Consider the following 23957-nt stretch of genomic DNA (forward strand, 5'->3'; position numbering starts at 1 on the left):
GGCCTAATCCTGGCTTAGGCTAAGCCCTGTCTGTGAAACTGGGCCCAAGAGTTTTATTTCCCCTGAAATGTTGTAAGTACATAATATGTATTATAACAAATGCCTGCAGAGGGCGCCAAAAGCCTGGTGATTGTTGTTGTTACACAGCACAACGAAATCCTTGTTTTTGGCCAACCAGCATAATTAAAAATATAACATTAGTTAAATAATAATAATATTCGGCCACTTTATTATAGAAATGCTACAGCCACTGTAATTTCTTCAACAAGAATATGTGGACATCAAACACGCACACTCAGAGCGAGGGTTTAAACTTTTATTGATGTAACGTATTCCTGTGTAACTAAGCGTAGATTTAGGAATGATAGCATTATGCAATGTTGGATTATGATTTTTAAATGGTGTTAATAAATCGTGCATGCTTAGAAAACTGTCTAATAATGCAGTTCATGCATTCGCGTCCATGGAATGATCCTCTTCCGGTATTGACAGCCCTACAGATATCTTTACCATGGTTCAAAACACAATGCATAGCACATTAAAATAATTGAAATTATAATATGACAAACTGCATTAGTATCAAATCGGGCAGATGCGTTGCTGGTGGTCAAATTATTAACGCGGCGTTAAACGTATAAATAATCTCACCCTTAAATAGCCAAAACTTTCACATGTTTGTGAACATACATAGGCTACCTGAAAGAGATGCATGGGATTCTAGGGCTTTTTTCTTTTTCGCTTCTCATCGCCAGACAGCTGTTGTCTTTTCCCGATCATAGTTGTCACAAGTTATTATCAGCCAGCAGCAAACACGAGGTGGGGCGGGGCGCGCGTGCATGCGGGAATGAATGAGGTGTCGCGGAGGGAGGGCATCTGAACTCGAACTGATATATAGAATTTTTTTATTCAGTAAATATATTTGTTTGACAGGGAATCTGTGCGCAAACAGGAATATACATTCATTTATTTAAAAAAAAAAAAAAAGCACGCTAGAAAAAAAGGGCACTTTCTCTCAAGGAAGAAAAAGGGCAGGTGCTCAAGCCCCCTTTTATGTCTATGTGTGCACGTGCCTGGTAAACTGTAGCACGTTGTACACCCTCAAATTTGTGATTGTCAGCTTTCTCTGTAGCCATGTGTTACTGTATTTTTGCAGAACTGAGAAATGACTGCCTGGGGTTATAGTCTTGTGTCAGAAGACCAATACACTGCTATAGTTCTGTATATACTGTTATAGTGTTAGTTAATTAAAATAAGTTGTTTGTGTTACTGTTATTTCATGTATTCATAATAAGTTCTGTATTAGCCAATCAGATGTGGCTACGTCATCACGCGGGGTTTAGTTCACTGTTTGTTTATGTTTAGCGTCAGTATGCTCGCAGGCTTCGGTGCAGATGGTTGTATATAAACCCATCAGCGCTGGGCAAGAGCATAAACCCCCGCTGTTGTAAAGCTGTGGTTTAATGAGTAAAGTTCCTGAAACGGATTCGCTTTGTTGTGTGCTTCTCTTCACGCCTCCCCGGAACCTGTTAAAGGAAAGACTAAAGCACAACAAGTGGTGTCAGAAGCGGAGCGCGATTGACAGTCATCAGCGAATTGTGAGTGTGGTGGACTGCTGGGACATCCTTTTTGAGTCGATGGACATTGTAATCACTGCAAAACGTCGTTGTGAATAAGTATTAAAGACTGATTGACCACGTTAGTCGTTGCATTAACCGTGAATTCACGGAGATACGAGCAGCACGGACTTTCCCTTCCCCCAGCGGAGAGGCGTGGCGCTGGCAGTCTGCCAAATCCAGTGCTGCTGTTGGCTGCAAGTTTCACGGACGCTATACCAAACAGCCCTGCAAATCTACGTTGAAACTCACAAGCCACAGAATATATTTCAGTATTAATAAGTAAAAAAAAAAAAAAAAAAAGAAAGAAAACAAGGAAAAAAAAAAAAAAAAAAACTAAAAAAAAAAAAAAAAAGAAATAATATATATATATATATATTTAAAAAAAAAAAAAAAAAAAAAAAAAAGAGAATAAGTGTAAGAAGTTTTCAAGTTAAATTGTAATACAAATGGATCTGAGTGAGCCAGAAGTCCAACTTGGTGCATCAGCTGCTCCAGACCCCCCACATTGGCTACAGGCTGTGCTGTCACAACAAAATAAGCAACTCCAACATGCCATTGCACCTCTGCTCCAAAGACTGGAATCGACAGAGGCCAGTTTGTTTGCTCTCATGCAGCAGCCTGATGCCAGCAAAGTAACCCGTGGTCCACACCCACATGAAGACACTACCACACTTGCAGCTGCACCTGATAAAATCCTTGTGACAGACAGAGATGCTACAGGGCCCTCAAATGCTGAACGGCTTTTTGCTGCTGAGCTTGCAGTCATTGATAGACATGCACGAAGCCCAACTAGTCCAACTTCCTCTACACCTGGCACTGATGTAAGACCCAGGAGCCGTGCACAGGGACCCAGCCATTATAATGGCTCTTTCAACTTGGGCCCAAACATGTACACACCTTTAACTGCTTCAGTGCCCACCCATCACCTCACAACCCCTCGTGGTAGAGCTCCAGATGGACCTAAAGCTAAACTTGACACATATGATGGTAAAGATGACTGGGACTCTTTCATCATTCCTTTTGAGCGCAGAGCTGTCATTTACAGATGGAGTACAGCAGAAAGAGTGGATAAACTCCATGAATGTCTACGGGGAGCTGCTATCAGATATCTGTGCTCATTACCCGAACACATACGTGAAGATTATTTTCTGCTGAAAGAACAGCTGGCTTTCCGATTTGGCCAAAAAGAGCCTCCCACCACAGCACGGAGGAGACTTGGAGAACTGCGCCAGTCTAAAGAAACTGTTTCAGAGTTCGCTGAGGAGGTTCACAAGCTGATCATTTTGGCTTATCCTGGGGTTGACACTGAGCTCAGGGAGCAAATCGCTGCTGATGCTTTTCTCAAAGGGCTGCGCAACCAAAAAGTGGCGTACGAGGTTATGAACCGTGACCCTGTATCACTGGATGAAGCACAACGGCTAGTATCATCTTATGAACACAACTTTAAAGCTACACTTGGATGAGACTTCGATCAGAGGGGGAGGACACGTCGAGTATCCTGGGCTGATCAAAACATGGACTCTGATGAGGAGCCACAGGCATTGCAATCACGCAGAGTGCAGTCACAGGGCTATGTTACACAGCACCAGTTGCAAACACTCATTGATAAAGTTGATAAGCTCCAACTAGCCATAGACCGTCTGCCTCCTCCCTCTTCTGTTGCTCATCTTTCTACTGTAAGACCCACCCAACAAATAAATTCCAGTATGGCAGTCCAGTCAGAAAGGGGACGTGCAGCTCAGACCTCTTTCAAGCCAAACAGATACAGACAGCCAAATACCAGCCCCACCAGAGCTTCTAGCGGGCCATGTTTCCAGTGTGGGGAGGAGGGACATTACAAACGAAACTGCTCACGGTCCCCCAGTCCATCTACAAGTCCCCCTGCAAATACTGTGACCAAAATGGAGCCCCCAAGTCAAAATAACTCCGAACATCCAGAGCAGAGTCCATCTATTGTACATGTGAGCAGAGCTGAGAGTCGAGGGCCCAGTTTAATGATCTTGCTGACTGTTGATGGCATACCAGTTAATGCAGTTATTGACACGGGTGCTGAAGCTACAATTATGTCTGAAGAGATGTACAGCAAATTACCCACTAAATCATCTTCAGGACTGAAAAATGTGTGTCTTCGAAATGCAGAAACTGGAAGGGAGATGTCAGCAAAAGGCGGAGTGAAAGTGGAATTCAGAATCGGCACAAAAGTGTTGGAGTGGACAGTTTGCATTGCACCAATTCGGGATGCCCTGCTCCTGGGCTTAGATTTCCTAAAAGCTGCTGATTTCACCATACATGCTTCTGGTAAAGTTTTCATGGGCTCTGAACTCATCCCAGCCTATATATCTGAAGGCAAGGGCCCAGACTATGCCATTTCGAGAGTGATGTTAGAGAGTGATGTCACTGTGCCGCCAGAGTGTGAATGTCTAGTTTGGGGTGTGGTAGATGACCCGAAACCAGAACTCCCTGCTGTTCTAGAGCCTGTTAGCCTGGCTGATGGAGTGTCTTCAGGCAGTATAATGATTAACATGGAACAGAGGATCCCTGTCAGGCTATGCAATGTTACAGCTTTGAGTAGACCCTTATCACGGGGAGTCTGTTTGGGTGTGCTCATCGAAGCATATCCTGATGCTCAAGAGGAGGGAAAGAGAGCCTACTCAGTTCCAGTTGACACTCAGTTACATGAAAAAGGTGGGGACTCAGTGCTACAAGACCCTGAAGGTGAGTCTCCAGATGAGCACAACATAAGAAGGGTGTCGTCACCAAATGCTCTTGACCTTCCAGAGCACCTTAGACAATTGTTCACTTCTGCAAGCGAAACACTCACTGAACAGCAACAAGAGATGTTAGTGGCTCTGCTAAGTGAACATCAAGCAGTTTTTGCAGCAACTGATGATGATCTTGGGAAGTTCTCTGCTCTGCAGCACAGCATAGACACTGGATTGTGTAAGCCTGTTCGACAGCCAGTACGACGTACCCCTTTAGGGTTCTGGAATGAGGAGGAAACACATCTCAAAAAAATGCTTGATTCAGGTATTGTTGTCCCCTCAAGTTCAGAATGGGCATCCCCTATTGTCCTTGTAAGGAAAAAGGACGGGGGGGTCCGCTGGTGCGTAGATTATCGCCAGCTTAATGATCTTACCATTAAAGACGCATATCCCCTACCAAAAATAGAGGAATGCCTGGATGTGCTGGGTGGTGCAAAGACATTCTCGACACTCGACCTTCAGTCAGGATATTGGCAGATTGAAATGAATAAAAAAGACAGATCCAAGACTGCTTTTGTGACGAGGTATGGACTATATGAGTACACCAGGATGCCTTTTGGTCTGTGTAACGCACCCAGCACCTTCCAGAGGGCCATGGAGTTGGTTCTACGAGGGTTGCAGTGGGACACTTTGCTGATATACCTGGATGACATAATCATCTTTGGTGAAGATGTGGAACAGTGTATAGAACGGCTCGCAGAGGTTTTTCAGAGGTTGCAGGAATATGGACTGAAGCTTAAGCCCTCGAAATGCCAGCTGCTAAGGGATGAAGTCCTGTTTCTTGGTCACGTTGTGAGCGGCGAAGGAATTAAGACTAATCCAGCCCTCATTAATGACGTTAGGGAGTGGAAGACCCCAACCAGTGTCCAGGAACTCCAATCTTTCCTGGGGCTGTGCAATTATTATAGGAGGTTTGTTGCCAAGTTTGCTGAAATCACTTCACCCTTGACAATGCTACTCAAGAAAGGGACTCCTTTCTTCTGGGAAGAGGAGCAGCAAAAGGCATTCGAAAATCTTAAAAGGAGCCTCACAACTGCACCCATCTTGGTGTTCCCAGTTACATTAGGACAGTTTGTCCTGGACACCGATGCGTCCAACCAGAGTATTGGAGCAGTACTCTCACAGTTACAGTGGGGGGAAGAGAAAGTTATCTCATTTGCCAGCTGTCTCCTCACACCAGCACACCAGAGGTACTGTGTCACACGTAAAGAACTCCTAGCAGTTGTCAGATTCACAAGACAGTTTCGCCACTATTTGCTGGGGTTTAACTTCATTTTAAGGACGGATCACAGCAGTCTAACGTGGCTATACAGGTTTAAGCGTCCAGTAGGCCAACTTGCTAGGTGGCTTGAAGAACTCAGCCAGTACAACTTTGTCATCGAGCATAGGCCGGGGACACACCATGCCAACGCTGACGCACTGTCCCGAAGGACTCTGGATGAGGAACCATGTGACTGTTATCAAGCAGGAAGAGAGCTAGATAGCTTGCCATGCAAGGGCTGTCCCTTTTGTCGAAAGCTCCACCATCAATGGGCCAGATTCGAGGAAGATGTTGATGATGTTATCCCCTTGGCAGTAAGACGCACACACTCTCTTGACTGTCAGAATGTGGTTAGTTGCACTAACACTCCCAGTCTTGTTAATGAAGCAGGTGATAACAACCCAGGTCCTTCGTCAAACTGGCTGCAACCGTTGAGCCTCGAAAGTCTCAGGGAAGAACAATTAGCTGACCCAGACCTTTCTGTTCTCCATAAATGGATGTCTGATGGTTCCTTGCCTGCTAAGGAAGAGGTCATGATGCAGAGCCCAGCGGTTCGCAAGTACTGGCTGTGTTGGTCTCAGGTGGAGATGCGAGATGGGGTCCTCTATTACCGTTGGGATGATGTCACTGGAGGTATGTCATCTTTGCGCTTACTTGTTCCGGTTTCCCTAAAGAATGAGGTTCTCCAAGCCTGTCACAATCCAGCTCAAGCAGGTCATGTAGGGGAGGAAAAGACGCTTATGCGCCTCCGCAGGCGTTACCACTGGTACAATATGGGGAGCGATGTACGCCTTTTCGTCAAGAAGTGCCCACAGTGTAGTTCCTGTAAGACAACCAGTCCAATGGGAAGGGCCAAACTCCAGAACTACCAGGCTGGTGCGCCTATGGATCGACTCCACCTTGATGTCCTAGGACCATTCCCAGAATCCAAGTCAGGCAACAGGTACATCCTCGTTATAATCGACCAGTTTACACGCTGGGTAGAGGCGTTCCCTGTCCCTGAACAAGGAGCTGAGACAACAGCAAAGAGGTTGGTGTTTGACTTCATCTCACGCTTTGGTGCTCCCCTTGAGATTCACACTGACCAAGGACGGAACTTTGAGAGTTCGCTGTTCACAGAGGTTTGCCGCCTGATACAAGTAACCAAGACCCGGACCACACCATATCATCCAGCTTCGAACGGGCAAGTGGAAAGATTCAATAGAACGCTCTTGCAGATGATACGGTGCTACGTGGACCAAAGTCAGCGTAATTGGGATGAACATCTTCCCTTACTCACTGCAGCATACAGGAGCACTGTGCATTCAGCAACAGGTTTCACACCAAATCAGCTGATGTTGGGGCGAGAAGTTTTCCAGCCACATGACATCTGGTTAAGGACGGCTGAGGTTACCAGGGGAGCTAAAGGTACATCTGAGTTTGTCCAGGAACTGCAAGCTAACTTGCAGCAGGCTCATCAAGTGGCGCGCCAGAACTTACACTCTGCTCAGACGCGCCAGAAGAAGGTCTATGACTTACGAGCCAGAGAGAAGTCCTATCAAGTAGGTGATCTTGTGTTAATGAGAGTCAGTAGCAGGAAAAAGGGCTACAGTCCAAAACTCCAAGCCCCATGGCAAGGGCCATTCGTCGTCACAGCATGCCTCGGACCAGTGCTCTACCGAGTCAGGGACAGACGAAGTGAAAAAGTACTGCATCATGATTGCTTGCAACCCTATCTAAGTGATCACATACCTGCCTGGATGCAGCGTCTGCGACGCAAATACACCTGCACAGAGGAAGTCTCCCGGGTTCCAATAACTGCTCAGGTACCTGTAGCCATAGAAGCAGAAGTGCCAAACCCTACATCCTCTGACAACACTGTGTCGGAAGAACCTCCGACCCTTCTTGTAACGGACTCTAACTCTGATCCTAGTCCCTGTGGAAATGAGGGGACGAAGACAAAAAGAGGGCGACTTGTTCGAGCCCCAAGTCGTTATATGGACTGAAAAAAAAATATAATAAAAATAAATAAAAAATAAAATAGTGGAAAAGAAAAGTTAACTGTTCACCTTCAGTGGTGCAGAAGGGACTCTGCAGAGCTAAAAAAAAAAGGGGGGTGGTGTTATAGTGTTAGTTAATTAAAATAAGTTGTTTGTGTTACTGTTATTTCATGTATTCATAATAAGTTCTGTATTAGCCAATCAGATGTGGCTACGTCATCACGCGGGGTTTAGTTCACTGTTTGTTTATGTTTAGCGTCAGTATGCTCGCAGGCTTCGGTGCAGATGGTTGTATATAAACCCATCAGCGCTGGGCAAGAGCATAAACCCCCGCTGTTGTAAAGCTGTGGTTTAATGAGTAAAGTTCCTGAAACGGATTCGCTTTGTTGTGTGCTTCTCTTCACGCCTCCTCGGAACCTGTTAAAGGAAAGACTAAAGCACAACAATACTGTAGCCTAATGAAAAATGCTGAATTTACTTTTACTGTAATTGACAGTATACTGTATTGCGGTGCATACTAAGTTCATACATATTTTTCTCATGCTTTTCATCTACTGCAAGATCACTTTACAATAGTAAAATGAAAAAAAAAAATCCCTCCAAAACTTCATTGCTGTATTTTACTGTATCTGCATCTGTAAATTAATTTTTGTATAGTGTAGTAGACATTGAGCTGCAAAATAATTCCTGAATCCCAATAAGAGGTTTTCGTTACAGTGTTATATGATCTCACTAGTGTTCACTGGGCAGTGCAGTAGTCTGTGTATTTGTTAAGTTTTGTGTGTCATCTGAGGCCAAAGCTTGATTTTGTCAGACAAGAATAAGTTTTTGACTAGAACATTTTATTTTGACCTGGAAGTTTGAGGTTTGTACAAGTTGGTGTATTTGAGATTGTGTTTATAGTTGTGAGAAAATGTTGAATTGTTTCATGAATTGTGTGTTAGCAATCAAGAAAAACAATAACTAGACTGAAAAGTTTGAAAGACAAATTTATGCTGGCTAGTCATAAAGCCAACTTAAAATCTTCTTTAAAAAATGTAAATAGTTTGGTCAGTTAGGCCAGAATATAGATGCTCTGGGTGATTGCTAAAGTGTTGCTAGGTAGTTCTCTTGCTGTGCAGTTGCTGGGGTGTTGCTAGAGTATGTGGTTGATAGGGTGTTCTGGGTGAACACAGACATTCCCACCTCTGTTAATAACAGAAACTCAAACATTGTTTGCAAAAAAACAAGTTTTTGTTGCTCTTTAACTTGCACTAAAACATGTGATTTATACCATAAAACTGCTCATCTCCTTTAGTGATACAAGCTCAGACTCATTTAGAATCTGTTGATGCTTTTGATATAGTGTCTTTACTTGGTGCCATGATGGATATTGAAATCTTGTTATTTATTTTTAATTTTAAACAGTATAAATGATTACTTTGTGGAAATACAATGTTTGTGAACAACTGTGTATGTCAGGCCATAAATCTCCAAAAACTATGCATGTGTGCTTGCTTTGGTGTTGCCACCCCTCATAGACCTCATGCCACCCCTTTGCCACCCTATAAATAATTTTCTAGATCCGCCCCTGGATGGGTAGGTTTAGGGGTGCAGAGGGACAGAATATACAGTTTGTACAGTATAAAAACCATTACATCTATAGAATGTCCTTACTTTGATAGCAAAACAAACCTGTGTGTGTGTGTGTGTGTGTGTGTGATTTTACAAAATGAAAAAATACTTTAGAAAGTGTCAATGCAGAAAGATGAATGTGATGAACAGAAAGAATGAATCCATCATGTTCTTCATTTCTCTTACACCTTAAATATACTTTACATTGTGATTCATGTGTGAGAGTCAAATATGATCTTACCACAGTTTCTCCAGTTTACAGTGAGGATCCTGTAGTACATCAGACAGCAGATTCACTGATTCTCCTATTTTATTCTCAGACAGATCCAGTACTCTCAGGTGTGAGGGGTTTGATCTCAGAGCTGAAGTCAGAGCAGCACAACCTTTATCTGTGACTCCACAATCCCACAACCTGTAGAGAACAATGACACACTCTTCACTCTCTCAGTTCAGATCAGATCAGTTTAGCAGTGAATCCATTATTAAAGAGAAAGTACAAACTTAAAGCACAAATCAATATGTGTGATAATTGAGATATAAAATGTCACAGAGCACAAAACATGATTGTGTGTGTGTGCATGTGTGTGCAAGCGTTTTCATGATTTATGAGGACACATTTGTATAATGACATGGGTATTACACTGGTATTACAATGTAAACATGCAATATGAAGACATTTCATGGATCCTCATGTTTAAAATATCTTTAAAGGTGCCCTAGAATTGAACATTGAATTTACCTTGGCATAGTTGAATAATAAGAGTTCTGTACATGGAAATGACATACAGTGAGTCTCAAACACCATTGTTTCCTCCTTCATATGTAAATCTTGTGCGTGAAAAACACCACTGAAAAACAGGCGAATCTCAACATAACACAGACTGTGACGCAACAGTCGGGATCATTAATATGTACGCCCCCAACATTTGCATATACCAGCCCATGTTCAAGCCAGTATTAACGTCTGGAGCTGCACAGCCGAATCATCAGACGTTCTGCAGGTTTTGTGAAGCCATCAAGCAATGACAATAGCGAAAATGGCAGATGGATCGATAATAACTGCTTATGATCCATGATATCAAGATATATTTAGTGATATTTATAAACTGTCTTTCTAAATGTTTCATTAGCATGTTGCTAATGTACTGTTAAATGTGGTTAAAGTTACCATTGTTTCTTACTGTATTCACAGAGACCAGAGCCATGTCGTTATTTTCATTTTTAACCCGAAAACGCTTGTAGTCTGTATAATTCATAAACGCATCTTCATTCTTTATAAATCTCTCCAACAGTGTAGCTTTAGCCACGCAGCATTATCAAACTCATTCAGAATCAAATGTAAACATCCACAATATGCCATACTTACGTGATCTGATATGCTGCATCACCAACAGTTTGTAAAGATCCATTTTGAGAGTTATATTGTGAACTTCAGTATTGTTTATTCAATGTTTATTGGAGTCGCGAGTTTGGGGGTGGGGAGCACAAGCATTTAAAGGTGTACACACCCCAGATCAGAGCATCCACCCCAAAATAGGCAGTTAAAAGATGGTATAATAAATGATCTGTGGGGTATTTTGAGCTGAAACTTCACAGACACATTCTGGGGACACCAGAGACTTATATTACATCTTGTGAAATAGTGTTCTAGGGCACCTTAAAAACATACTAAACAATGTTTTATTAAAAATGTAAAAATGCAGAAAGTTTTCTGTAAGGGGTACAGGGGCAGATCTACCGGGGTGGCATGGGGTGGCAGCTGCCACCCTAAGAAAAAGCTTTGCCACCCCAGAATTATCACAGAATAAAATATAAATGTAAGCAGTGTTTCAAGTACTGCTTTTCAGCAGCGGCGCTTCAATGTGATGACCTAAAAAAGACAGCGTAACGCAAAATAATGGCAAGAAAACACGTCTTTCAATAAACTGAGCATGATGGTTGCACGCAGCGCGCCCAGTGTAGTCAGCTTCATTAACAAATGACTCTTATGAACCGGTTCTTTGGGAGTCAAAAACACACAGCGCAGCCAAGTTCACTTACGAAATGTTTTTCCATTTGTTCATGAATCGGAAAATTACTGCTTCTTGACTAACTCAGAAGTCCTGTGAGAAATGTAATCCCATCGGAATATGTCTGAGATTAATTTTCGTAATTGTTTGGCTGATTCTCCGACTGCCCGCTCCACTTTCATCATGGATAAAGGTCTTTTTGCCATCCGACGAAACAATAACATGAAATCAATAAGAAGATCCCGATCACAGAAAATAATAGCAGGGTTAGGTAAGAATCTAAACGTATTTTAGCTTTTCTCGATTGGTAACACATTATACGTGATTCAGTTGGCTCAGTTTCCCAAATCAGTCGTTCAGTTCTCAAAACAAAGACACACTTCTCAAAACGTTTAACAATGACAACATTAGGTAGCAAAACTGACGACACACCAGTCAAAATCTGAGAGAGAGCTGAAAGAATCATTTACAGGGGTTTTAAACTCACACAGTACCAGTACTTTAGATGAGGGAAATTTCACTCTTCTATGTACAGTAAACTGCAGGGACGTGCACAGACATTTTGGAGGGCAGGGGCTCAAGCGGAAAAAAGAGCACTTCTCATAATTATTTATTTAAAAAAATAAATAAATAAACAAAACGTTAAATATATTAACACAACTCTGACTCCCTTACCAATTTATTTTAATTCCCTCACACTCACGCAATTGTTTCATACTCCACAGATTTCTACAGAATAATCAGTTCACACAGAGATCATGATCTTCTTTAGTGTTCACTAGGTTTATCACAAGAGCAGGCAACAGCAAAGGAAACTATGCCACAGTGTGTGTTTTCTACAATACTATTTTCAAGTAGCTATATATATTTAGAATAATAACTGCATAAGGAGAAGGACATAGTTTCACAAATAATTTGTTTATTTTGCACAAATCAATAAATCGTTTTAATTCTTTTGGTGTTATTGGAATACTTCTTTCATGTTGTGGACAATTTTAAGATTTTGGTCTATTTTTGCTTCCAAGTCTTCTTTTACGCTAATGGAAAGAAAACTTCCAAAATACACATTTAGATGGTGTTTGTTTTAAGCCTACTACCCTCCGTCTGTTTGCATCTGTAGATTTCTTCTAAATGAACCAAAACAAGCTAATCTGCATATTTAAACACATTGACCCCCGGTTTCACAGACAAGGCTTAATCTAGTCCTAGACTAAAATGCATGTTTGAGCTGTTTTAACTGAAAGTAACTTGCACTGACATGTCTTAAAATATGTCAGAGCCATTGTTTTGTCTCAAGATGCGCACCAGTAATTTTTTTTTTCTAGTGTATGTTTATAAAAGCTACTTAAATATCCTAATTGAACTAAGGCATAATCCTGGCTTAGGCTAAGCCCTGTCTGTGAAACTGGGCCCAAGAGTTTTTTTCCCCCTGAAATGTTATAAGTACATAATATGTATTATAACAAATGCCTGCAGAGGGCGCCAAAAGCCTGGTGATTGTTGTTGTTACACAGCACAATCAAATCCTTGTTTTTGAGTCTTGTGTCAGAAGATCAATACACTGCTATAGTTCTGTATATACTGTAGCCTAATGAAAAATGCTTAATTTACTTTTACTGTAATTGACAGTATACTGTATTGCGGTGCATACTAAGTTCATACATATTTTTCTCATGCTTTTCATCTACTGCAAGATCACTTTACAATAGTAAAATGAAAAAAAAAATCCCTCCAAAACTTCATTGCTGTATTTTACTGTATCTGCATCTGTAAATTAATTTTTGTATAGTGTAGTAGACATTGAGCTGCAAAATAATTCCTGAATCCCAATAAGAGGTTTTCGTTACAGTGTTATATGATCTCACTAGTGTTCACTGGGCAGTGCAGTAGTCTGTGTATTTGTTAAGTTTTGTGTGTCATCTGAGGCCAAAGCTTGATTTTGTCAGACAAGAATAAGTTTTTGACTAGAACATTTTATTTTGACCTGGAAGTTTGAGGTTTGTACAAGTTGGTGTATTTGAGATTGTGTTTATAGTTGTGAGAAAATGTTGAATTGTTTCATGAATTGTGTGTTAGCAATCAAGAAAAACAATAACTAGACTGAAAAGTTTGAAAGACAAATTTATGCTGGCTAGTCATAAAGCCAACTTAAAGTCTTCTTTAAAAAACGTAAATAGTTTGGTCAGTTAGGCCAGAATATAGATGTTCTGGGTGATTGCTAAAGTGTTGCTAGGTAGTTCTCTTGCTGTGCAGTTGCTGGGGTGTTGCTAGAGTATGTGGTTGATTTGGTGTCCTGGGTGAACACAGACATTCCCACCTCTGTTAATAACAGAAACTCAAACATTGTTTGCAAAAAACAAGTTTTTGTTGCTCTTTAACTTGCACTAAAACATGTGATTTATACCATAAAACTGCTCATCTCCTTTAGTGATACAAGCTCAGACTCATTTAGAATCTGTTGATGTTTTTCATATAGTGTCTTTACTTGGTGCCATGATGGATATTGAAATCTTGTTATTTATTTTTAATTTTAAACAGTATAGATGATTACTTTGTGGAAATGCAATGTTTGTGAACACAATTGTGTATGTCAGGCCATAAATCTCCAAAAACTATGCATGTGCGCTTGCTTTGGTGTTGCTACCCCTCATAGACCTCATGCCACCCCTTTGCCACCCTATAAATAATTTTCTAGATCCGCCCCTGGATGGGTAGGTTTAGGGGTGCAGAGGGACAGAATATACAGTTTGTACAGTATAAAAACCATTACATCTATAGAATGTCCTTACTTTGATAGCAAAACAAACCTGTGTGTGTGTGTGTGTATTTACAAAATGAAAAACAATACTTTAGAAAGTGTCAATGCAGAAATATGAACATGATGAACAGAGAGAATGAATCCAGCATGTTCTTCATTTTTCTTACACTTCAAATATACTTTACATTGTGATTCATATGTGAGAGTCGAATATGATCTTACCACAGTATCTCCAGTTTACAGTGAGGATCCTGTAGTACATCAGACAGCAGATTCACTGATTTTCCTATTTTATTCAGTGACAGACTCAGTTGTCTCAGGTGTGAGGGGTTTGATCTCAGAGCTGAAGTCAGAGCAGCACAACCTTCATCTGTGACTCCACAATCTCTCAACCTGTAGAGAACAATGACACACTCTTCACTCTCTCAGTTCAGATCAGATCAGTTTAGCAGTGAATCCATTATTAAAGAGAAAATATAAACTTAAAGCACAAATAAATATGTGAGATAATTGAGATATAAAATGTCACAGAGCACAAAACGTGTGTTTGTGTGTGTGTGTGTGTGTGTGTGTGTGTGTGAGTGTGTGTGTGTGTGTGTGTGTGTGTGTGTGTGTGTGTTTTTACAAAATGAAAAACAATACTTTAGAAAGTGTCAATGCAGAAAGATGAACGTGATGAACAGTAAAAAGAATGAATCCATCATGTTCTTCATTTCTCTTTACACCTTAAATATACTTTACATTGTGATTCATGTGTGAGAGTCAAATATGATCTTACCACAGTTTCTCCAGTTTACAGTGAGGATCCTGTAGTACATCAGACAGCAGATTCACTGAATTTCCTATTTTATTCCATGACAGATTCAGTTCTCTCAGGTGTGAGGGGTTTGATCTCAGAGCTGAAGCCAGAGCAGCACAACCTTCATCTGTGAGTCCACAATTTCTCAACCTGTAGAGAGATGAAAATCAAACAGCATAATAAATAGTTAAACTTTATCAAGCAAGCAAGTAACTTTCAATTCCAATATAATTTAACAGTGTCAAATTCTTTTCCAAGTTTCATGGTCAAATTCACACTAATCAAAAAGGTTAAAATTAAATTAAAATAATATTTATGTATTTATTAACTTTAAACCAAGTCTTCAAACGGGGGTCCACAGCGGTACTGCAGGGGTCCGACAATTAATGTTTGATCAAAGATACTTTGTTGATCTCTTGAACACAATGGCCAATCAGAGGTGTTTCATTTAGTCAGAATCCACTCACTGCTCAAAACACTGGAGTTTTTGTTCAGAGCTGAGTTCTGCACGCTCATGAATCCTCTCATTAACAAAGACACGATGCAAGTAAGAGATTCATTATTCAGTGTCAGGCACGTGCACAGGTAGGGCTCAACCTGTGCAGAGCACATGCCCTTTTTGTCCTTAGACTCCGAAGTGCCCTTTTTTTGGAGGTGTTTTATTTTATTTATTTTCTTCAATAAATCAATGCTATTGGTCACCCTTTACGTCTGTCTGTCGATTTACAAATATATTTAGCCAATTAAAGGTATTAAAAAGAGCTTTGGATCCGCTCAAACTGTCAGTCAAACCTCTTAACTCCGCCCCCTCAGTGCAGCAAACTGAAGTTCTGAACGTCTTGCAACGGTAAATAAATATCTTGTTGTTTGAATAAGTACAACTCTTTACGGAAGAAACACTAGTATGTCTATAAAGGCTCATATTTTATGCATTTGAGGCCTGAGACCGGACCGGCGGCGGCGAGAGAGGGAGGGGACTAGCATTTGCCATCTAAGTTAGTCATAGCCAATACCCTACAAATACCCTTAAATATCCTGTGCATACAGTAGTATTACATCTTTTATAAAAAAAGATTTTGACCAAACGTATTTTACAACAGGAAAAACTGAGCGCTCATAACCTATTGATGATGACTTAGCCTAATGTGATGCCGTCGTTTTAATGACAGACAAATTGCACATTTGCACACATTCGATGGTCAAAAACCCGGCGTAATATGGGAGTAGAATTGTAGCAAAATTCCAAATAAATAGATTATGATCCACAAATAAATGTAAAGATATTCACAAAAAATAATCGTATGCACAAATGAATAGAATGAGATCCACAAATATATGTTAGGAGTATCACAAAAATGAATTACATCCACAAATAAATAAAAAGAGATTTGCTAATAAAAAAACATTCACAAATATGTTTTATGTCACAAGCACAACTCTGCCTGCATTTATTTGTGAATCACCACCTGTACATTTGTGAATTGCTTTCTGTGCATTTGTGGATTCTGGAACAATTCTAGCAACGACTGCAGACAAATCCACAAATGCACAGAAAGCAATTCACAAATGTACAGGTGGTGATTCACAAATAAATGCAGGCAGAGTTGTGCTTGTGACATAAAACATATTTGTGAATGTTTTTTTATTAGCAAATCTCTTTTTATTTATTTGCGAATGTAATTAATTTTTGTGATACTCCTAACATATATTTGTGGATCTCATTCTGTTCATCTGTGCATACGATTATTTTTTGTGAATATCTTTACATTTATTTGTGGATCATAATCTATTTATTTGGAGATTAGCTACAAATCTACCTCCATAGCGTAACTACATTTGAGTTTGACACAAAGCGAGTGATCCTCGTCAGCTAGGTAAAATATATTTCTAAGAAATTTCTTATTTGATTTATGATGGCTATCTGCTGATACACTTAATTTATTAACATTTAATCATATTATATATGGTCACACAGTATGGTTAATGTTTACGATGTTAATATGCATGTATTTGCTCGCTAGATAATTTTTTCCAGTATCCAGTATTGTATACTCCCCGCTCGTCTTCACATGTATAAACATAGTAAAACATGGTTTTACTACAGTAATGTTGTAGTAACTAAAAAACATTACAGAATCATCAGGTCACTGTGCTTCTTTATATTTTATATTTTTATATTTTATCGCACGCGTTGGGTGCACCCTTTTTCAGTTTCAGCACATGCCCCTCAAAAGGTCTGTGCACGGCCCTGTTCAGTGTAGACAATTTTATTGATATTAATGGAATTTTGTGAGATCGTGAACTGAGATGAGTGACCGATTTTTAGTGATTGTAAAGGAAGCTCTTTCGAGGTTATACATAATCCACTGAATAAAAGTTTTGTTTTTCTTGCTGCTGAGAGGAGCGATAGACAATTACACACTGCAACACAACATGTCAAAATAGATACATGTAATGTAAAAGCAGACTAATAGATTACTAGAAAAATATTCGTATCAATAAATTCTTAAAATTCTATTCCAATTATTTGTAAAAGTAATGACTTGTAAATAATCTTAAATGTCTCACTGTACATTGTTATTCTTGTTATGGTGGAGCCGCTGCTACACATTACATCTGCTCTTTACTAGAGAACCTGCAATAGTTTCAGATACTCAGTGATTTGAGTCTTAATTGTCCATCTCATCATAAAATTAAAATGTGAATTTGTAATAAACTTGAAGTTCAGATAAACGTTCAATTGTCCACCTGACTAGTAAAATTAAATGTATGACTCTATGTTAACCATACATCAATGTGTTTTAGGAGATTTGAGCTACTTGATAAAATGAGCTGTTTTTCCAATTTGGTCTTAATTTCTTTTATGTCATCTATTTACAAACACATATTTAAATATTTAAATTCCTTCTTTATGTGCAAGAACATTCAACTGGTAAACCTGAATTATTTATTCATATGCAAATTCTCTGACTTTGTTTGAATATCTGAAGGAATTTTACATTGTGACGGTTTAGAAAACATCAAAATACTGACCACTAAACTCTGGACAACTTCTGCAGCACTGAAGATTTATGAACTTTTATTTTCCTGATGTTTTAACAGTGAAGTGATTGTTCTCAGTGATACTTACTGAACTGATCTGGATTCTTTAATCACAGGCAGCAGCTTCTGAAAAACTTTCATATCTTCAGCTTCATTGTTTCCTAGAATAAACTTTGTGAGATCAAACTCGTCCAGCATCTCCTCTGATGTCAACAACACAAAAACTACAGCTGACCACTGAGATGAAGAGAGTTTGGCTTCCTTTATTCTTCCAGATTTCAGATACTGTTGTATTTCCTCCATTAGTGAATGATCACCCAGTTCATTCAGACAGTGGAACAGATTGATGAATTTCTTTGGAGAGTCAATGGTGCTGATCTTCATCTTGATGTACTCAACTGTTTTCTCATTGCTGTCAGATCTGCTTCTTCTCTGTTTCATTAGTCCTTTTAGGAGAATCTGATGAGACTCCACTGACAGACCCAGAAGAAACCGCAGGAAAAGATCCAGATGTCCATTTTTACTCTGTAGAGCCTCATTCACAGCTCTCTGATGCAGCTCAGATAATGAAACATGTTTTAACCTTTCCTTAACTTTAGACAGCAAACTCTGATTAAACACATTTCTGTTGTTGTTTGTACAGGAGAGATGCACATATAGAGCTGCTAGATGTTCCTGAACGCTCAGATGAACAAAGCAGAAGACTTTCCCCTGATACCAGCCAAACTCCTCTCTGAAGATCTGAGTGCACAATCCTGAGTACACTGATGCTTCTGTCACATCAATGCCACACTCTCTCAGGTCTTCCTCATAGAAGATCACATTGCCTTTCACAAGCTGCTGAAAAGCCACTTTCCCCAGTTTGAGGATCATGTCTTCATCTGTCACGTTCTTCTCATAGTCCTTCTCATGTTTGATGTTGGTCTGAAGGATCAGGAAGTGTGTGTACATTTGAGTGAGAGTCTTGGGAATCTCTCCACTCTCTGCTTCGCTCAACATCTTCTCTAGAACAGTGGCTGAGATCCAGCAGAACACTGGGATGTGACACATGATGTCGAGGCTCCTTGATGACTTCAGGTGTGTGATGATTGCATTGGCCAGACTCTGATCACTGATTCTCTTCCTTAAGTATTCCTCCTTCTGTGGCTCATTGAATCCTCGTACCTCTGTCACTCGATGGACACACTCAGAGGGGACGAGATCAGCTGCTGCTGGTCTGGAGGTGATCCAGATGAGAGCAGAGGGAAGCAGATTCCCCGCAATGAGGTTCATCAGCAGCACGTCCACTGAGGCTGATTCACTTACATCACACAACCTCACATCACTCTGAAAATCCAGAGACAGACGACACTCGTCCAGACCATCAAAGATGAACAACACTTTATATTCATTACTGGATATTTCCATTTCTTTTGTTTCAGGGAAAAAGACATGAAGAAGATCAGAAAGACTGAGTGTTTTGTCCTTCATCAAATTGATCTCTCTGAAAGGAAGTGGAAATATGAGCTGGACGTCCTGATTCTCTTTCCCTTCAGCCCAGTCCAGGATGAACTTCTGCACAGAGACTGTTTTTCCAATGCCAGCGACTCCCTTTGTCAGCACAGTTCTGATGGGTTTGTCTTGTCCAGGTAAAGGTCTAAAGATGTCATTGCATTGGATCGGTGTGTCCTCTGCTGCTGCTCTCCTGGATTGTGTCTCAATCTGTCTCACCTCATGCTCATTACTGATCTCTCCACTCTCACTCTCTGTGATGTAGAGCTCTGTGTAGATCTCATTCAGGAGTGTTGGGTTTCCCTGCTGTGCTGTTCCCTCATATAGACACTCAAACTTCTTCTTCAGATTTGATCTAAATTTAGATTTATGACTGTAGAATTAAAATAACACATTATTACGTAAATTGACAAAAAACAAAACAAAAAAAACAACAACATTCATACTGTAGAGCCTAATTGGCTCCAGAAATTCTAAATCAAATAAACATCTATATCAACAGATATCAACAGACAAGACAGAGCAGGTTACTTATGATATTAAACAAAGTCCCAGCTTTCAAATTGTGTAGTATTTTAAGAAATTCAAACAATAAAAAATGTTTTGTGGCTCTTTAATGTGTCGTGACAGATTGCTATAGTGCCTCAGCTCAAGCAGCTCGTGAACCGATCATCTCTTCCTACTAGTTAATTTATAGCATCAAATAAACATGAATGAACATGAGAAGGAATGTTGTTTCAAACGCAGAAAGACGTCAGTACACATCATTTTTCAAGTTTAAGTCCACTGAGGTTGATCTTCTAACTCCTGACTGCTTTGTCAGACAAAATGGCGGATTCGGCGTTCTGATTGGTTAGATCGCCTGTCAATCAAACTCCCGAAGGGTCAATTGAGGGACTCATACACAACTCTTACAAAAGCTGCAAATACTCACTGCTGCTTAAGAAGGCAACACAATGCATTAACAGTTGAAGACTTTTGGAATACAATGATCAGGCTAAATTGTTATTTTTTATTTATTTATTTTTTTCTTTCTTATAAACATATAAGTAAGTATACTATTTAGCTTCTGAAGGGCAGTATTCACCAGTAGTTAATCATCAGGGCACTTTTCGCCTACAGTTTTATGATACTGTGAATTTGGCAATTCATTTCAAAAATGTTTTTCATCTACTATTTAGTGGAGAAATATGTGATTTTGGATGCAGCCAGAATGTCCTGCAGAATGTCAGGCTGACTAAACAATCACAGAAAATGTTTTAATGTGACCCACATACTCAACACAGACCCAATTATGATAAATAATACAATTGGGTGAGAAACTCTTTCTCATGCCTCCTACAAGCGAGTAAAGAGTATGTATCTTTAGTGCACCTTTAAACAAAACAAAAAATTCACACATCTCAAGCCTTTTCTAAAGTTTACACCCCCCAGCTCTTAAAGGGTCAGTTCACCCAAAAATGAAATTTCTGTCATTAATTACTCACCCTCATGTCGTTACAAACCCGTAGGACCTTCGTTCATCTTTGGAATGCAAATTAAGATATTTTTGAGGAAATCCAAGAGCTCTCTGAGTCTGACCCCTCTATAGACAGCAGAGTTTTAGAGAGTTTTGTATTATAGAGTTAATACCATACAACTGTACAAATATTAAATTGAGTACCTGACTTCGCTGTGATATTTTACTGGTGTATGAATATGTACCATTTCAAGTTTTTAATAAGAATACCTGATTTCTGGATGAATATCTTTATTACTGAATGTCTGAGTGTCATCCATATGGGCGGCTCCTGCATCAGCATCACACGCATTCTGCTCACGTGTACAGCGCTGGGCAATAATGAGTCGGCGTTCTGATGTAGAACCTGGAAGTGCTGCACTGTGTTTATGATGTGAACATGTAGGAGAATGACAGTGAAGAGAAGAAATTTTTTAATAAAGTCCTTATTTTTGGTTTGTTTTGGTGCACAAAAAGTATTCTAGTTTCTTCATAACATTAAGGTTGAACCACTGTAGTCACATGGACTATTTTAACCATGTCTTTACTACCTTTCTGGGCTTTGAAAGTGGTAATTAAATTGCTGTCAATGGGGGGATCAGAAACCTCTCGGATTTCATCAAAAATATCTTAATTTGTGTTCCGAAGATGAACAAAGGTCTAAAGCTTTAATACAGCATGAAGGGGAGTAATTAAGGACAGAAATTTCATTTTTGGGTGAACTAACCCTTTAATGGGCTGTTTGTGTTTGTCTTCTTGAGCATCAGTGAATGTTTGCAGCTATTCCTTAGTGTTTACATAATATCAATGCCATATGTATGCAGAAATATTGTACCAGGGTGCAGATGATATATATAGTGATGATGGCTCCCTAGACCAGTCACTCCTCATAGACACACAGCTGGGCTCTGGTGAGTCTGATGATTTCATTTTAGAGCTTAATTGTGGTGGATGATCCATAGACCAGTCACTCCTCATAGACACACAGCTGGGCTCTGGTGAGTCTGATGATTTCATTTTAGAGCTTAATCGTGGTGGATGATCCATAGACCAGTCACTCCTCATAGACACACAGCTGGGCTCTGGTGAGTCTGATGATTTCATTTTAGAGCTTAATCGTGGTGGATGATCCCTAGACCAGTCACTCCTCATTGACACACAGCTGGGCTCTGGTGAATATGATTTCTTCTGCTGCACTGAACTGTAAGGGGGGATTGTAACATTTAAAATATAACAATTGGTTTCACCTCTAAAATCACATTAAATTTAAATAAATATATTATATACAACAAACTGCAACAGAAATCTCCTCAATCATTAAATTGACCTCTACTAAAAACCACTTCAATCTGTAAACACTTATTTAATTATTTATTTAGGGCCCAAACATACAGGGACACAAAAATGCCACTAAATTAGACACTTATAGCACATTAGCAAAAACGAATCAATAAACATACACTTCCGCTTTCAACAGACAACATTTAAACATTTATTTGTGTGAAGATATGCTTTCAAATCTGTTTTTATATGGGGATAACATACTAATATAAATGACAAGAATTTCCGATTTTATGCAGTTCTGCTATTAGTTGTATATCTTTGCAAAACTCTGTACATGTGGTGGTTTCTGTAACGAAAAAAAACGAGGCAGAGACATTGATTGACAAGACCTTGGCTATGTCTGGATCATAATACGATCTCTGTCTGAGCCGCACCCTCTTTTATAAAGTTCTGCAACTGGAAAGATGGTTACAGTATTGCGGTCCGCGGTCTTCCCACGGAATTGGGGTACTTTTATCACTGTCGCTGTCGAGTGGTAGCAACCCCCAAATAACATGATATTTAGCCCCTGAAATGCGAATCTGACCAGGTGAACGCGGATTTGACCCTCCAGAACGCGATTTTTACCGGGGGACCCCGCTGAAACGCGATTGGGCTAGTTTTGAGTAGCAATTGGGCGGGTTTTGTTGTAAAAAATCTGGCATGTCTGGACGGTTATCTAGTTGCGAATTGTAAAGTATTAATGAGTTGCTGATATTACGTGCTACCACGATTATTTTCAGTTATTATGTGTAATAAGTAAAAGGTCATTTTTATTACTCTTAAGCAACAAAAGCAGAAAATAACAACAGCATAGAAAAAAAATTGTTACAAAAAATCCAATGTTTCACAGTAAAAGAAAAAAAAAAATAATGTTGCTAATAATGTAGTTATTGAAGTGGCGGTGCATTTCCATATACGGCATTTTGAAGTAAGTTGGCAGCTTGAATATTGGTAAAAAAAAATCAGTTCGAACATTGTTGCAAACTAACACAATTTTAACCCACACTACACAAACATGTAGTGTTGGAATTATGTATGCTAATAAACAGATTTAAACTCAAAAACCCAAAGTTAAAATGGACAAAAAATTAAGATTAGGTATGATTCCATAACTGGTCACTGCCATGGGCCTCAGTAAAAGGTTACCGTCCATCAAAAGCTGTAACAGAGCTCGATTTTGTACGGTGAAGGCTCACCAGTTTGCAATTATCAGTAACAACATATACTATATTTACGAATGCTGTAAGCTTTGATACTTTGTTTTTTTGTAAGCTTTGATACTCACTCTTTATTCTGTCCTCACAATGACGTAGTTCTTTTTTGGTAGGCTACAAAATGACTCCCAAGTTTCACCAAAGTTAAACTTTCACTTTCGATCAGGGTTGCCAGATTTTCACAACAAAACCCGCCCAATTGCTACTCAAAACTAGCACAATCGCGTTTCAGGGAGGTCCCCCAGTAAAAATCGCGTTTTAGCGGGCTTCCCCTGGTCAAATTCGCATTTGTTCGCAAGTTATTTTGGGGTGGATTCAAACCGCGGCAACAGTGTTAAAGTAGCCCAATTGGCAACACCGCTTTCGATGGCCAAGTCATAACAACAGTGGAATAAACCATTGCAGCTTCAGAGGGGTGCTTTGAGTAATAAATCTGACAGTGTTTTACATAGGAACTGCTCCACCACAGTGCCAAATCACATTAACTATCGCAATTATTAAAATATTCCTTACTATAAACATTAGGAATATTTACGTATGTTTTTAATGTTTTGATGAACTGTTCAACGTACAGTAGTATTAATAATA

The 23957-nt window shown here is 39.7% G+C and overlaps 2 protein-coding genes and 1 long non-coding RNA gene across 3 annotated transcripts in view; 2 read left to right on the forward strand and 1 right to left on the reverse strand.

Annotated features, from left to right (window-relative positions):
- The window catches only part of LOC127495937 (uncharacterized), a 236098-nt gene that overhangs the window by 124716 nt on the left and 87425 nt on the right, over positions 1-23957 (forward strand). The gene's annotated exons all lie outside the window — the stretch shown is intronic.
- LOC127495896 (protein NLRC5-like) overlaps positions 1-23957 on the reverse strand; it is a 207073-nt gene that overhangs the window by 118295 nt on the left and 64821 nt on the right. The window contains exons 13-14 of the mRNA XM_051863323.1: positions 14222-14392; positions 9474-9644 (exon numbers count right to left, since the gene is read on the reverse strand). Coding sequence (XP_051719283.1) covers positions 9474-9644; positions 14222-14392 — 342 coding nt within the window. The remainder of the gene's footprint in view (positions 1-9473; positions 9645-14221; positions 14393-23957) is intronic.
- The window catches only part of LOC127495915 (uncharacterized), a 105027-nt gene that overhangs the window by 2943 nt on the left and 78127 nt on the right, over positions 1-23957 (forward strand). The gene's annotated exons all lie outside the window — the stretch shown is intronic.

This window comes from Ctenopharyngodon idella, chromosome 15 (genome assembly GCF_019924925.1).
Source record: "Ctenopharyngodon idella isolate HZGC_01 chromosome 15, HZGC01, whole genome shotgun sequence".
Lineage (NCBI taxonomy): Eukaryota > Metazoa > Chordata > Actinopteri > Cypriniformes > Xenocyprididae > Ctenopharyngodon > Ctenopharyngodon idella.